Below are 17,403 nucleotides of genomic sequence, written 5' to 3' on the forward strand. Positions count from 1 at the left end.
CCCTGCTGGACATCGGTCCTGATTCAATAGCTTTATCAGACGGACGTTCGATCAGAAGAGCGCTGCTTTGAATTAGCAGGCGAGTCAGGGAGAGCTGAAGGAAGACGAAACCACAGGGCCATTACCGCATTGGAAATGCCTTCCTGCTAACCAACAGGCTTTGGTCCCTTCAGTCATGCCTGGATTTATTTAGCCTGTAAACGCACAGTCCTCAGCAATGCCATTACAAAAATCCCCATCCGCAAAACACATTAGCAGAGTGTCCAGCAGTGATGCTACTGCCCCAAACGGAATGATCCTTTTAGCCAATCAGAGACCTGAAGAAAGTCACATCCAGTAAAGGCGCCATAAAAGCACTGCCAAATTAAGGAAAAGAGAGATGCAAATTCATTGGAATTACTTGATAGTGACAACGGCAGCTAAACTGTTACAAAAGTCACCGCGTTACTTTCTCCCAGATTATGAATTGAGGCGTCAGCATACTGTTTTTACAAAGCGCTTGTCTTTAGATAAACAAACAAATCAGTTTTGAAAGAGAGAGAGAGAGAGAGAGAGAGAGAGAGAGAGAATGATTAGGCACCCTTGGGAGAGAAGTGATTTTCCTTAAAGATTTGTTGATTAGAAGAAAGGAGGGGAGGGGAGTATAACACCCCCCAAAAAAACAAAAAAGGCTAAGTCGAGCCGGTTCACCATCAGGTCATAATTCAAGTTGAGGTCAAAAATCCAATGCCATTACAAAAATCCCCATCCGCAAAACACATTAGCAGAGTGTCCAGCAGTGATGCTACTGCCCCAAACGGAATGATCCTTTTAGCCAATCAGAGACCTGAAGAAAGTCACATCCAGTAAAGGCGCCATAAAAGCACTGCCAAATTAAGGAAAAGAGAGATGCAAATTCATTGGAATTACTTGATAGTGACAACGGCAGCTAAACTGTTACAAAAGTCACCGCGTTACTTTCTCCCAGATTATGAATTGAGGCGTCAGCATACTGTTTTTACAAAGCGCTTGTCTTTAGATAAACAAACAAATCAGTTTTGAAAGAGAGAGAGAGAGAGAGAGAGAGAGAGAGAATGATTAGGCACCCTTGGGAGAGAAGTGATTTTCCTTAAAGATTTGTTGATTAGAAGAAAGGAGGGGAGGGGAGTATAACACCCCCCAAAAAAACAAAAAAGGCTAAGTCGAGCCGGTTCACCATCAGGTCATAATTCAAGTTGAGGTCAAAAATCCACTCAGAAAAGATTGTTTATAAAACTGAGCCACAGACAGCAAAAGAAAAAATAAACAAAAAGCTTGCCTTGAAACACATTACAGTCATACCATGTGACTCTCACGGGGTAATCTCATGGGAGCATCCCCCACCCGTGATCTCCCTGATGGACTGTAACAACAGGAAGTCAGCCTGCAAATGGCCTGAAAACTACCACCACACCTACGGATAAGTGAGTTCTCCCTCGCGCACACATCACATTGGGACGCGGACACACTCGCAGCCAAGTAAAAGGCACAAACAAACACTGTTCCAGCTTCCCTCAACCCTCAACATTCAGACGTCACATTAACGACGGCCATTTATCAGTCCGGTCAGTGAAGTCTATGTTTAATCCCTTTAAAAGAAGACTGTGAGGAGCAGAAGAATCAATGGCGCCGTGCCCACTGCTGCTAGCGTCTGTGGCAAGCAAGACGCGCTGCAGCCTGGCACTGAAACGCGGAGGGACCGAGGCGGGCAGGGGGCGGGTTTTTCAGGGGCTCAATAGCCCTTGTTTGTCTAGGTCCCTTTGGGAAGTCAGGACACAGCAGTGAATAGGAGCCAGTTAGCAGCGATAGCATAATAAAGAGTCGGGGGGTGGGGGGTCATTGAAATTCTGCACAGGCTACTGTCAAGACCAAGTATCATTGCCAGCTGTGGCAGCAACGCGATGGACCGATGGGGGTGTTCGACAAGGCGCAAGTTTTGGCTGAGAATCGTAACGTTTGGGAGATAGACAATCTTTGATCAGACACGGCTTCGTCAGCAAAAAATATTTGATCCGAGTTGGAATCTGTAGTTGATTAGACAGAACTGAGACTAGACCAGCCAGGCATGTACCGTAAAAGTGACTCATTTAAGGCATGAATTTCCCAAGGAGGATGACACTGACATGACAGGCAAACAGGGCAGGCTTTTTTTTTCCCATGTAGGCGTCTGTCATACTGTGTAAAGACCCTCGGCTCTGTATGAGGTGATAGTAAGTGCTGCGAGTCATAGACAGACACGACAGTAACAATTTTCTTCACCCCTGTTTAACGCATTCACTGCCATTGATGGCTACACAAGTCCAAGATCCATTTTAAATGTCACGACCGCACAGCTTTCTGCAGAAATGAGTTATTTTGAGGGGTCACCTGTTCATCGAAAAAGACCTTCTTTGTAATGAGTCTGACAAGAAATGCTTACTCATGCTTACTAAGAGTCAAGAGTGTTTTTTTATGAGACATCTGTTATATTATGCGCATTTTCCAAACGAGTGCAGCAGCTCAATCTTAATACCACCAAGAGTGGCACTCAATGACTTTACCTTTCGCCAAGGGAGAAATGTGGTCTACTCAGCTCACACTAAGAGTACGGCGCAAAGATAAACCACAGCTAAAAGATTGAGTTGACTGTTGGAAAACATTAGGAGCACTGTTTTTGTTTGTGGCTGTTTGTTGTCCTTGGGCTAACTAATACACTCTGGCAAACTGCACATGTCCACTTATTTATTTTATTTTTTTAAGAACAATGCTACGGCATCTGTGTATCTGTAACTGTGTCTTTATGGTCGAACCTCCCTCTGCTGCCCCCCCCCTTCTCCTCCACATGTAAACTGCTCCAAAAAAAAATCAAAAAGCTAATTGGGAGGCAATTAACTTTCAAGAGGTGGCTCGTGCATTCAACTCTGCAAGCAGCCAATCATATTGTGCCCTGCTTAGAAGTCCCTTCCAAAAAGAAGAGATGAGCTCATTACCCATGACAGACAGAATTAGCGGTTATTGAAACCTTGACTTTTTAAAACCGCGCCCAAGTGTCAAACCGGTAGTCGGCCCATGGCTCATCTGCACCATCATTTTTTTAAAGTATAGAACCAATGGGGTATGAGTGGCTGCCATAAACTACTTTTCACACTTTCACACTCACCATGCAAATTTACTGGCTTCCTTGAGGCAAACGCGCAATACCATTGAAGTTGGGATGTTGTGTAGAACGCAAATAAAAGCAGGTATGTCTTTCAAGCTACAGCACATTAAATGGAATGAACTTTTGAGCCGCTGTTGCACCGTCATCAACATAATTGAATTCTTCTGAATGTGCAAGCCCGTAACGGGTGTGCTCTAAGTGGCAAAACGGTACCTGAAGGGTGGAGCTCAACTCGTTTGAGTTCACTGATGAATCGACAGAGAAGCATGTCGAATACAAACAACTGTTTCGTGATGTTACACTGCCGCACTATTTGCATAGCTTAGGTAACCAACCATCATCAAACAGCCTACACGTGAAGACAAAGGTCAAAGATTAACAGTTTCCACTGACTTGGTGTGTATCATTTGGCGCTAACCTATTCTCTTTCTTATTTCATAAAAGTGTAGCAAAGCAAAAGGTTTGGGTAGGGTAACATCCTGGTTTGTGGTCTTCGCAGCCCCTGATGAGGAGCCTTAAATAGGTTGCCACAGGTGCTGGGGGGCCGAGTATGTGCAGGGGGTGGGGGCAGCCTGGATGGGAGCCGGGCCGCAGGAAGCTTCTTGTTTTCACAGAGATAAAGGGCTTTCAGGTTGCATCCTGGGCCGTAATCTCCCACACACTTCCTGGTTTTGTTCAAGGCGAGGCGAGAGAAAATGACAAACTAACCTTCGCCACAAGAGGCTGATCAATAACTTCGGATGAAGCCGGATGTGTCTGACATTTGACAGGCGTTTAATAGCAAAGCGACTTTGATTGAGATTATAATGGAGGTCCTTGATTTGAGGTGATTTATGTATTCATTTATTCTGAGTGCTGGTTCATTAGCGATGACGATAAAAGTGTGCGTACACGTTATTTTCTGACCCCTTCCGTTGCTTTAAAAGCATAATTAACATTGCGCCAAGCTCTTATATCCTAATTAAAAGAAAAGGTAGTGCTTCCTTTCTCCAAGTTCAAGTCCCTCCTTACAGTCACTTAGCGAGAGCCTTGTGCTTAAAAAGGTGACTTTACGCGATATTTGCATGAGAGGGTTTTATTGAAAACTCGCATCGAGGAGGAGCACCAACACACATCAGAAGAATGAGAAACACTTAAAAGTAAGAAAGCCCACATTCCACTCCGCAATTAGAATGCCTGCTTTTCGACTGCGAGACACACCCTGTTGCCGGAGGAAACTTTCAATCTCCTCTCTACCTCGCTCTGGCCGGAGCCGTGGCTCTCTCATACTTTAGTCAGGTGTTATTTATGAGTGGTGTATTGCTGAGTAGCTGCATGCCTACAGCACCTGCTGGTTTGGGAGAATCTGAGCCAAGGCAGCTGCTAGAGACTGGAATAAGAGAAGAAGCGAGGGGTAGGAAGAAAGACTACTTGGGGCTCGCGAACAAGCTGATGAGTGAGACTTTATGAAGGGACAAGAATGGAAGAGAGTCGAAAATACTGGGATTAATCATGTGCGGGGATGTTAAATCACACCGCCGCTGAGCAAACTTCTTCTCCGGCTAATGAAGGTTATTATGATGGGAACAGAAGGAGAGAACAAGCAAGTGACGAGGAAGCGCTAATTAATAGTGTTGTACAACTCGGAACATAATCAATTAAAGGCCATGCTTCATTGACTCACAGGCAAAAGCACTGGCGCCAGAGTAACTAGGTGGGGTGAGGCTGGAGGGATGGGGGGGGGTGTTGTTCGTCAGCATGAGTAAAAGGACAGATGTACAAGAGCTCGAGTAGCATCCTTTCTCCTGCTCCATTTCCACCACGTGTTTTTAAGTGTGAAGAAGTGATTCTTGGTCATGGTTGCGCTGAAACAATTGACTCGAGGCTGTGATAAGGCAATGTGAAAGTCAAATTGCACAAGAAGCACGCATGCCTGTCAATAGCGGGTTGAAATGGGTCAATTGGTCTGGGTGGTGATTAAGGAGCAGTTAAGATGATTACACAGCAACTAAATACGAGCCTCTTGCAGCAAAAACACTTTTTTTCTGCCCTGCTTTGTATTTATTTCTCACATTTAAGCGTACAGTAGAAATACAGTAGCGAGTGTGCCTCGTCTCGGCTTTCTTAGATTGTGGGTCACACTCGGGGGGCCACTGGGAGCTACCGAAAAATACTTGTGGGTTAAATGGGGCGACGCGGTTGCTCCATGCCTCCCTCTATTACACCCTCCCTCTGCTTTCAAGCAGACTATTCTCCTCTCATTAATCCCGTGTGGATGTTTATCCATGTTGACATTCAGCATAGCAGACGGCCCTCTTTCTGACTAACAAACAGGGTGACTAAGGTTTTCTTTGCTTGAGCTGTCATAGGGCTCTCGCCGAGCCCGTCTCGTTCGACGTACAAGCTCGGGGTGGGCGGCGGAGGGGTGCCACAGGAGTACTCTCGATTTGTTAGTCATTGTGACCCTTGGGACATCAAAGTCAGGCTGCGCAACTGGAATCAGTGTGTGAATATGAATGTGTGCCCCCTCAGGAGGGCCATTATCAGTTGTGTGTGCTATGGAGAGGAAAATCAATATGGTCATCATAATGGGCTGGCAAAAAGCCAGCCACTGGGCTGTGTTCAAAGCACAAGCACAGCAACGGATTACTTCTCATCTGATGTCATCCAATTTCATCCCTGTGGACCGAGCCGCTGTGGGACGACAATAGGGTCAAGCACATAAGAGGGGGGCGAGCCGACAAACGTCTTTGTGCAAGGAAAAAAAGTTGACAAACTGACAGTCAGGTGCTCTGAAGTGATGGTCTAGCAGAGGTTTGCCCTAAAGAGCTTTTGCTTCGCACAACACAAGCTGGCGTGAGCGCCTTACTGAGCCCGCCTTCTGCCTATTGTGTCCGTTCAGTCTTTTTCATTTACCGCTCCAGTGAGGACCACAAGCAAGAGGGAGGGGACGGACGGATGGATGGGCAGGCGAGGAGAGAAAGGAGGTGGCGGTAATGACAGGGGTGGTCAAGGAGGGGTCTGCAGACAGACCCGAAGTTGGCCTACCAAATGCAAGCTTAAAAGTAAACACAGACAGCACAACTGGGGAAACCATACACAATATATGACTGTATTCTTTATACCACTAACGAGAGCCATTAAGACTTAATCACTCCTTAAGTATACACATCACTCGAGAACATTATCTCACCCTTGCACCTGTTGGAAGCGGCCAAGGGGGCAGAGTGAATAAAAAGGAGAGAAAAGTTGGCCAGTTTTGTGGAGCTGAAGTCATCTTGTGAACCCACCTGTGCCCATGACTCACAACTTTGGTGTCAGGCTTACATGATACACTGAACCGAGCTCTGCTTCCTGTGCTGTGCCGCTTACATCGACATGTGTGTCTGTATCGGGGTCGTGGCTGCCTTGGACAGTTTCCCAAGCGTAGAGCCGGGGGGCCAAAAGGGGTTCTGGGTCAATTTGTTTTGCTTTTGTCACCTATTGACATCTTAAAATGCTCTTCTATTGATCACCACAGAATTTCCTAGCAACTGACTTGTAGATTTTATGAGACACTCAGGCTGACTTTCATGACTTTAGTTCTAATCACTGGTCTCACTAAACTATAGTCGACGATACTCAACAAGCCCTGGGAAGGAGTAGCTCATGCTTCTCTTCCAAGGGGGGGGGTGGAGTGGGGGGGGGGGTGCATTTTGCAACGGCTGTTGTTTTGTTCAGCTCATCAAGCTGACGCGTTGCTCCAAGCGACCCCCACCGCACCCCACAACCTCCAGGATATTACTCCCCTTTCAGAAACACACTGTTGCCGGTCTGCGGATGGTACGTCGCCCTCATTTGGGGAGAGTTCAAGGTGTGCGCCCCCTCCCCGTCGCATTGTCCTCGTGGCTCATGCTTCAGATTCAGTGAAGCTCCTGCCTACTGGGCCATATTAAGCCTTCACCCTGGCGCTGAAAACAGCATGTTGGGAACCACCGACGTGCCCACTAAAATACGCAGGACAGAAATGTAATGAGCAGTATGTAAAGGGAACAAGCGTGACGTCCATGTAAGCTACATTTACAAGATAAAAATGTCAAAAGAGTGCTACAATGCGGGTCCTTCAGGGCCTTAGGCTGTGTGGGAAGGATTTGATGAATTCTGCTTACGTTCCGCGGATTCCTCCCTCGCGGGGACCTTCAGGAAAAGAATGGGTCATATGCAAATGGCATGCACAGTATGGAGAAGAAATTTCCCACAAGCCCAGTGTGAAAAGGGCTCTCCCTCCCCATGCCAGGCCCGCTGAAAGGGCCTTTTCTTCTGCCACTGAAAGTGAATGAGGTAGAGCAGGCTAACTGCAAAGGTAACTAGGCTCTTTCTCCTCGGGCTTTCTCACTAAAGCCTCAACACACAATGGTTCATTTACGCATTCAACCACACAAACCACAATAAAGCACATCCTAGCGCAGTTAAGGGGGTTACTGAAACTGACTCTGGGTTTAAAACTCCTCCTTTATGCAGGAAGAGCACCTTTTTATAGGCTAATGCTCTCTGCCTCCGTGGGGGCAGCTAATCATTAAGCAGCCTTAACAGAGGTGGGATCGTACATCATATAATTCTAATTTCAAGGAGCAGCCCACCGAGGAAAGTAACTCTTCTACCCTGACAATCTCACTTCGCCGTAAAACCTTTCCCCGAAAAAGTGTTACCGACATGCGATAAAGTATGAGTCTCTGACACGCAGTCCGTAATCTAGTGTACCAGAGTGCCGCTGCCATGGGTCGTGTTTTACATCTGCCATCACCGAGTCTTTCAGCTGTCACCTGTTCTAAACGTCTTTGGACACCTCCGCCGCTTCTCACCAACTCTCCATCCATCCCCCCACTTGCCAGTCCAGGGGGAACCCGTAGCCCACAATTTAAGGGGTCACCAAAGAATGGACAGAGAGAAGGAGGGAGAGGAGAAAGGGCCGAGGGCTCCAAAACTCCCTCCCTCTCCTCCCCCGCTCTTCCCCTTTCATTGAACAGACTTAAACACAAACACAATTGGACATGCTGGAAGCCTCACAATGGCACAGGGGAGGAAAGTGAAGTCATACTCTAGGCACGCTGGGTGCCTAGGTCAGGGGGCAATCAACGGCACCCATGGCTACTGTGTCTTAACCCCTCCGCCTTCTCTCTCTCGCCCCAAAATAAAGGAGAAGCTGGGGGGAGAGAGGAGGGTGTGTGGAGGCGGGGCGGGGCAATTTCTTCTTCCTTGGCACTTTCAAATGAAGCTGCTGGGGAAGTTGGTGAAAGACTGCGAGATAAATGAAATATTTCCTCCTCTGCTAAAGTCTTCACACAACAGGGGTGAACCTTTTAAATGTAAACACGTCTTTAAAAACACTCGCGTGAGCATGTGGGGCGACGCCGCCAATCGCCACCTCCTCCAAAAGCCATTGCTTGTTTCACTTGACAAACTGTACCCGCGGCTCGTATTGTTCCCGAGCAAACTTACAGCATGTGGTTGTATTCAAAAGTTTTTAGGCGTGGTGACAGAGTCCGGCGCACTCGGCATACTGTAGTTTCATCAAGCCAATAAACAAGTACTCAGCATCACACAAGTAGTTGCCAAGTGCCGACCTCATTTTACTTATTTGATGGGTGATTCATTGGGGGGTGAAGTAAAAGAGTGGGGAGGAAAGAAGCATTGCACTTTATTAAATGTTTTGATGCAACAACTATTGAGAAAGAGTCCAAAAACCATCCCAGTGACGCCCTGTTTATTTTAGCAAAGAATGTTAACGCCGCTCACATTCCTCTATTCCCAAATTGCTGTGTTAAATTACCATTGCGGGGAATGGCAACCATTCCCGAGGGGTGCGCAACGGAGAGACGCGACAAAGGGAGCAGTAGTATCCCACCAATTGCAAACACCTGTCATCCTGCGAGCTGTTAACACCTCTCTGTTTACAGCAGAGAATGGAGCTCACCTTGAGCGACGCTACACATGATTGCAAGCAACCTGGCAAAAGCCACTGACCGTCATTGATGAGGCACAGTTATGACGGTCCAAACGGTGACTCATAAAAATTGTATTCAACTTACGATAAGAGCATTTCACATTATTATAAAAAAGGTGCAGATATAAGTAACATTCCCATCGGAATTCCATTATGCTGGTTTGCATCACTTGTCACGGGGTAAAAGGAAGTATGGATATTAGGGCAAATGCAAATGAGGTCAAAGTAACAGACAGGACATCTGCCCGGTCACGGACTTTAAATATCAATAGGCCTGCGTAAAAGCCTGTCAATTCAAAGGGGGCAAGTACACATTTGAAATTCTTTGTAAACGTGGTTCCATTTTCTACATTTAAACAAATGTGTTTATTACAACGCTAATCAGAAAGCCTAATTGAAGATAGGGAAAATTACGAACCTCAAGTTTGTGAAACTCTGCTCTAGAGTGCTTGTAAAAAAAAAAAAAAAGTTATTCGCTGTGCTGTTATCTAAGGCGTGTCCACATGTTTACACCCAATCCCCAAAGACGACGCAGCACAGTGAACACGCCTCATAACAAACTAAGATGACAGTGGAAAAAAAGAAAAGACATTTTTAGACAATGCTGTGACAAATCAGCAATGAGATAAACATGGTTTGGTGCTATGTTACCGCCCACAACTACCATGCCTGACTTTTCCAGCTCAGCACATCAAAACCAGCAGACATTCCACGAGCTTTTTCCACCTTGCCATTCACTTCTTCAACATTTGAATCGTCATTTCAGAGTAACACTGCAATTACCACATCACTCCAGTGCCATTATTTATATAGTCACCATTATAGCTCTCACTAATTTGCATATTTGTTTTTGATTAGTATTACCACACGACTGGGCAATTTATACTGTTTAGTGACTTGCTTTGTGTTCTAAATGCTGTAAAGTGGCTCCAACTACCTTCGACAAATTCTTTTGTGTGTTTTAACATACTCAGCCAATGAGAATGGTTCTGAGACTTAAGAAACGGCACGTGTTATTTCCAGCTTCACCCCACTTCCTTGAGGCTACACTGGGTGGCACAATACACAATTCTTGATGCAAAACAACCGCGTCACTTGTCACTGTTGAACAATTACAAACAGAAAGCCGTGCAGCGGGATGCAAGTGGAACTCACATTTTTGGGGGAAAGTAGAAAGCGTGGAAGCAGCGACATTTTGTGTCACTTGCGGACTATCTCAAAGCGCCGCAGAAACGCGAGTCAATTAATGCGTGAGCAAGTATGTGTGACAGTGATATACAAACGCGCCAAATGACGAGTATTTTGTTTTAAAAGCTGGCGAGGTGACAACTGTCCCAGTGGAATCAAAAGGATTCCCAACGCCACAGGCGGAGAGCCGCTGTCCTTATATGGACTGCGCGCAGCTCACATAAACAGGCGCGTGAGCTGTGCCTCGCGCTCCGGAACCTCAGTCAAACGTCGACGTCTTTGTGATAAGCGTTCAGTTCCTTATTGACCGTTATTGATTAAGAAAAAAAAAAAAAGACAAATATAAAAGGTTTCAAATAATGTGCAAAACAGACGCGTTAAACGCTCGACGGCGATTGCGTTGGACAACGTGGAAATAAGTGTTCAAAACAACAATTTGAATCACCTCTACCCAAAAACAACCAGGGTTTCTTTGATAAAGTTGTTCAAAGCGCTTAGCATTGCTGAGCAGCTTCGATAAGGCAACACAAGTTATTCCGCCCTACGGTGCAGCAACAGTGTCCCTCGCGTTACCTGCTCGGAGTACATTAACGAAAGAAAAGAGCATGAAAGAGTTGTTGTTTTTGACTTTGATCAAGACGAATCCATCCACAGAAGCACAACAATGCTCGCGGAAAAAAAAAAAATAAAACAGCCCGTCGAAAACTGTAATAACAACCAGGTAGAAACAGGTCCGAGTTTGACTGAGAGGGTTTTAACTCGACACAACTCGACCAATAGTATCTCTTTCTATAAAGAAAAATCGTACATAAATAAACAAAAACGCGTTAAGGTGAGATTAAAGCGCTGTCCGTCCGTTTATAACAGGGTGAGGTGCTAGTAACGGTCTCGGGTGCAGCGGACCGCTGAAGAAAGATTAAAAAAAAAAACTCGACAGAACGTTCTTAAAGCACGTGAATAATGGCTCTAAAGAGTAGGAGGGGAAGTATACTAAAAGATAAACATAAGATAACAGCGTGTCCGTTTATAAAAGGCTGAGGTGCAAATAACGGTCTCGGGTGCAGCGAACCGCTAGGCGGAGGGCGAGACGCGACCCAGGTATAACGGTACACCACATAGGCAGCAATACAGCGCTCACTTGCGACTTCACAGCACTTTAAGTGACTAAAAAACACACTTTTGCACATCCAAAGTTATCACCAAAGTAACCGATGGACACAACAGCGTCCCGATTGTGCCCCCGAACGGAAAGCTCCCCATCAGAAGTAGTTTTACTCACCGTTGTTCCTTCTCGGGTTCGCCTGCTTTCTGCGCTTACACCTGGGGCCATCCGCCATGATCCTTTCGTTGTGTCTAAATGCTGCCGGAGAGTCACCTCCTCTCTCACCCCCTCTCCCCCTCCGTGTCCTCCCTCCCCTTCACCTCCCCTTATCCGCACCTGGTTTACGACAACTAACACTTTACGACATCACCTTCCCGTGTACCTCCCCAGCCCGAAGTTGCATGCGCCGGTCCCATCGAACGAAGCTCTGCGAGTGAGAAGACAGAGACGGTCGGCAGCTTGTGCCGGCTTTACCTGACCAGCCTCTCGGAAGTGAGCTATGTAGTTTGGCTCTTTTATTTCTTCTTTGTTTTGATCATCAAAGGTAAAGATGATAGATGTGCTTTGCAAGATGTGCACGTCATAAAAGCACCACTACATGTATGACTTGAACACACACACACGCACACACAGAAACACACAAGTGCAACGCTTCAAACTTGTTTTTTTCCCTAGTTGCATTCGCAACGTGCATTGCATTTTTATTTGTTTATTTGTTTGTTTGCGGTAAAAAAAAACAATCTGTTACATTTTTATGCAACATAAGGTCTAATCAGTGTTGTGTAAACTAAAGTACATGAAAGTGATACTTAGGAAAAAGCACAAGAACCCTAAAGAAAATAAATGGTTGACGTCAATTTATAGCACACTGTTGGAGTAAAGGTTTTAAAGTATCTAACATTTACTATTCTTAAGTCTCAAACGTAATTTTCTAACATTAATTTTAGGGGTAGATTGCTAGGTAGATATTAAGCAAAATAAACTGTTCACAAAATGTACACAATGATGATGCACTTCCGCAAGGCAAAGCAGACCAAACACAAATGCCAAACACAATATCATCACTCTCTTAAAATAATGTCCTAAGTTATAACTAATTTTTTTTTTTTTGCCTTAAATATCTTCTTAGGATGATGGCCATCTCTGCTCAAATCAGCTACATCCTTCGTTAAACAGATCATTCATTTATATTCCTGAAAATAAATTATTAAATACAATATATTGAATAGATCTTCCATGGCCCTAGTGAGGGAAAGCGGTGAATATGGATGGTCTGTATTTATACATCAATAAAATAAAAGTACTAGTAATGAATAATAGATATGTGATAAGGCGGCAGGTTGTTAGCACACTCGCCCCACAGTACTGAGATCGAGGGTTCGAATATAGCCTGCAGCCTGAGCCTTTGATGTTCTCCGGGTACTTTGGATATCCCCAAAAATATTTCTGATCGGTTAAGTGAAGACTCTAAGCTGTCCTTAGGCAAGAATTTGACGACAGATGATTTCTCTATGCTTCTCTACAGACTGGTTGTTTCTCTTTATGTGCCCTGCCATTGGCTGGTAACCAGCCCAGGGTGACTTCATATGTCTGTGACCCCAATGAGGATAAGTGGCATATAAAATGGATGCATAGATGCAATAGTAAATAAACATTTAAAAAAACTAAATGTGCGTAATGACTGAAAGTAAAAGTAAGTAAGAATGAAGCTAAGTGTGTCGATCAATTCAAATTTTATTTCAGTTATTGCGTTTACTTTAGTGGCGCAGTTGTCCCTTTCATGCAGGTAGCCCAGGTTCAATATTGGCCGTTGACCCAATGTCCGCCCACAGCCGGTCTCAAGCCTGGGTGAAAAGCAACGGAATCGGGCGTATAAACTCTTCCAAACAAGTCATGCTGGTGACTCACCGTGACAACTCCTGATGGGGCATGCCGAAAGTCACGACAAGAACTTCAGGGTTGTAGTTGACAGTCACTATATGCCTTAACAAGCTCATGATGATGAAAAGAGCATTGATGTTTTGACTTCATTGGTATCAGTTGCATAGTTTGATGATTCTTGGGCCATCTGCACTCTTCATATCGAAAGTGCATTTTTATAATAAAAAGTGACTAAAAGTAAACGTTGCACCACAGTTTCAAACCAAAATGTCAATCCAGGTGGCTTATGAGTCCCTTGCTGCAGTTCCCCATTACATCCCAAAGAATGTGAAGATTTCCGTTTCTGGTGTTTGGTGTTTGTTGTCAACTTGTCAAGTTGGGCGACTTTATTTAAATTAAAAAAAATAAATTAAAGAAACTCTATTTCATTTATCAGCCAAATTTTAGGAATTCCGCTCGCAGACATTATGTAAACACCAGTAAAGCGTCTTTTTTTTCTTTTTTTTCCTCCTTTTATTTTATTTTTTTACTCATCCTCGACTAGTATTTCAGTGTGTGAAATGTGTGTTAGCGAGAGGAGTTGGGCGACTGTATTTAATTTTTTTTCAGGAAACTCTATTTCATTTATCAGCCAAATTTTAGGGATTCCGCTCGCAGACATTATGTAAACATCAATAAAGCATCTTTGTTTAGTTTTTTTCCTCCTTTTATTTTTTTTTACTCGTCCTCGACTAGTATTTCAGTGTGTGAAATGTGTGTTAGCGAGAGGAAGAAGTCATGAGACTGTCGTCACTGATTCAATCCTCCGCATAAAGAAAGACCCCGCTGTTCTTCTAAGTAGCGCTTACCTCAGACGAGGAGGACACAGGCATGCCAGTGCAATCAGCAGGTTCAGGCTGCTTCCAATCAGATGAAACCTTCGTTCACAAACACACAATGCTTATCACACCACGCTCTGAGCAAACTGAAAGAAAAAAAAAACTGTCACATGTCTGAGGTGAATTCGTCTTGTCAAAAGGAAAGGTGAACTTTATAGACTGCATGAAGGGTCAGTCACATCTACATTTAGAGGTCGGGGGGGAGTCGCGGTTGCTCTGAGGTGGTCGGTGGCTATTCTTAAAGCCGACAACTATAAGGTTTCGATTGCCTGTCATCAGTCAGTTTTGTCGGAGTTGGGGAGATTAAGAAACGTACCTTCCGTTTGAAATCCTGACTCGCCCAATGTGGTTGTTGCATGGCTCCGTTATGTTTTGTGGTCATCCCAGACCAGTTCATAAACCTTATGCATGTTTTTTTGAAGCTACGGGGGAAGCTGTGACCTGAGGATTCTATGTTCTGTCATGAGGAAAATCTGCAGGCCCCGGGCCATCGTCTTCCTTTTAGTGCAACTCATCCTTCAGCTACGAGTTCACGTTTTGTATACCCACAGACAATTGGCACTTCTTAAGACTGAATAATTCAGTAAGCATAGAGCAGGCCCGCTCGAAGGACAGGCCAACCAGCCAGAGAGTAATAGCTTTAGCATAAACAACACCTCCAAACTTGCACTCTTCCAATAATTGTCTGACAAGGGGAGGGGTGGTTGCCCAGACACTGCATAGCTTGCTGAAAAAAAGGCCCCAGAAACAGTCTGAATCAGCAAAGATCAATGGCGAAACTTTCAGCCATCCACGTGGTCCTATCGCGGTGGCTCCTTGCACGCTGAGCATGGAAAATAAGATGCATGTTAGCCAATGGAAAGTCCAATCTTTTCCCATTTTCCTTAGAGCACTCCACTATTAACATGAGGGCAGCGCCTGTGGAAAAAAAAAAAAGAATAACAATTGTGCGACTCCACGTAATGTAAAACAGCCCGAAGACACCATCTGATGTCTCAAAGAAAAGCTGGGGATTTTTTTTTTCCCTCGCCGGCAACTGGTGTAGACTTCATACACGATTAAACGGGGGATGCAATTTAATAGGTATATACTTGCAAGGTTTCTGATGTCTCTTGTATTGTATGAACAAAGTCAAGACATGGTAAATGTAAAGAGCAGAGCAGAGAATTGAATTTTATTCAATTGGACACGAATGGCAAGAATAAAACTGACTGCAGCAGTCAAATAGAGACCAAACCCGAATATGAAGAATCCTGTCGCTTTTTTTAGTAGCAGCAAACTCTTTTCCAGCAACATTTTTATAAAGTAACCTGAGAAGTGTGAATCTGTCTGTACTGTCAACTTGTTTCGCAGGATTTTCATTCGTAATGGAACTGAAATTTATTTTCAGTTTTTATAGTATTTTTTTTTTATATACAATGCAGTGGAAAGGGGGCATAATACTGCTGCATTCACTGGTACAAATCAGTTGTTGGCTTTGTATACTTTCGATAACGTGCTAACCGCATACGTAAATTAACCAAAGATGTATCCAGTAAGTCAGCTGTCTCATCTGTTTCCAGCCTTCCTGCAGTTACATCACCGTGATCCTGTTTAGGGCCAAAACTGTTTTGCTCTGGCCATACAAACCGCACTAAGGGGGAACTGGAAATAAGGCCAACCCCAGAGATGGGTTGAGTGTTTAAAAGTTGCACTCAAATAAGAGGAGGCTACTGTTATGTTGGTGAGTAACTTTTGATTTTTTTTTTTTTCATTCGAGCAAATGAGCATTTCTTCTTCCCAAAAGTAAAAGTGTTTCACATCAAAACTACTCTGACAAGTACAATTCATTCAACAAGTTATTTTAGTGAATGTCATGGAGTTACAAGCCACTTCTCGTCAAACCTGATGACACATTTGACGGTCGGATCGGACCGAGCTTGGATTTGTTTGGAAACTGTACCCGGATCACTGACCGCTTGAGTTGATCCAAAAGCACACTTTTCTGATGACAATGACATCCAGATATCGTCTTTGCTAATGCGGGCCATGACATGGAATGAAATGAAATGCAGACTTTTGTTCTTTCTGTAGGGAGTTGAAACCGAAAGGATGAGGGGAAGGGATAAGCAGCCATCCTCTACTACATTAAGGGATCATGCTGCTCCCTGAAAATGAGTATTGATCCTCTTAGGTGCAGGATCGTTTAGGAGATTAATGTGAGAAGTGGTTGAGCTCCGTAGTGCTCCACCAGGACCGGGGGATCAGCTCAGTGGGACAGCCGAGCCACGGGTGACAGAGGTGCAATTGTGCAATAGCGCAGAGAGGCTGGAGAGCAATTCGCTCCTGTACATCCTCACTAAAGTACCGCCATCTGGGCTATCAGCTAAGAGCGCCAGCTGGACGTACAGGTTCAGAGGGAAGGTGAGGAGGCCAGAGCACGTCAGATAGAAACGGTCTGAAGAGAGAAAATGAAACAGCTACGTGTCACGGACAGGCGGCGTGGATAGAATGAAGGGCAAGGTAAGGAACAGAGGAAACGAGAGTAGAAAAGAGGAACAGAAAGTGCAAAGAGGAGGACGACGGAAAAGGTACACCCTGCACTACACCGAATAGAGAGGAGGAACAAGACGCCGCGGCAGTGATAGAGCGACACAGAACAGACCAAACTGCTTAATCTCTCCCTGGAGACGGCGACTAAATGTGAGGTTCTCCTCTTCTGCTTTCCACAGACCACCAACCCCCCACACAATACCGTGGCACTCTGCTCAGCTGCAGTCGAGGCTGTTATCCCGCTAAAAGCCACAAGCGCAAAACTAAAAGTGCACGAGCGGAGCCCGCTTTGAAAGGCTCACTTTGAGCCTAGTAGTGAACTGTTAGGCCAACGCTGCACAAAATGAGTTGTGAGAATGATCAGTGATTTTATTTTATTTATTTTTTGTCCACAAAAACACTCATCTAATGATCCTCCTTGCAGCAAATAAACAGATCCTATTGCAGGCCTGAGATTTTTCTCATATATCTCCCTCTGGGGGGGTGCAGCAGTCCTGGGGGGGAAACTCTTAAAACAAATATTAGCTCAAGTATTCAGCTGCAGTTGAATGTGTGCTGTCAGAGTGCGAAACCCAACAATGCAATGTTTTTAGGACGAGATGTCAATCAGATTTTTTTTTCTCCTCCACCAAGCCAGCAAATTATCAGCACACTTCCGCCTTCCTCCTGTATTTCTTTTTTTTTTTTTTTTTTTTTTTTTTTT

The 17,403-nt window shown here is 44.8% G+C and overlaps 1 protein-coding gene and 1 long non-coding RNA gene across 2 annotated transcripts in view; one reads left to right on the plus strand and one right to left on the minus strand.

Moving 5' to 3' along the window:
* zeb1b (zinc finger E-box binding homeobox 1b) overlaps positions 1–11,749 on the minus strand; it is a 45,993-nt gene extending 34,244 nt beyond the window's left edge. Inside the window, exon 1 of the mRNA XM_019873787.1 lies at positions 11,587–11,749. Within this exon, the coding sequence (XP_019729346.1) occupies positions 11,587–11,644 (58 nt within the window). The 5' untranslated portion in view covers positions 11,645–11,749. The remainder of the gene's footprint in view (positions 1–11,586) is intronic.
* Positions 11,750–11,805: 56 nt separating this feature from the next.
* LOC109518120 (uncharacterized) lies at positions 11,806–15,104 on the plus strand. Its single transcript, XR_002168669.1, has 2 exons — positions 11,806–11,910; positions 14,591–15,104. It is a non-coding gene; the product is annotated as an uncharacterized LOC109518120 (long non-coding RNA).
* The last annotated feature ends 2,299 nt before the right edge of the window (positions 15,105–17,403 follow it).

The sequence above is a fragment of the Hippocampus comes genome, unplaced genomic scaffold (assembly GCF_001891065.2).
Source record: "Hippocampus comes isolate QL1 unplaced genomic scaffold, H_comes_QL1_v1.1 scaffold126, whole genome shotgun sequence".
Lineage (NCBI taxonomy): Eukaryota > Metazoa > Chordata > Actinopteri > Syngnathiformes > Syngnathidae > Hippocampus > Hippocampus comes.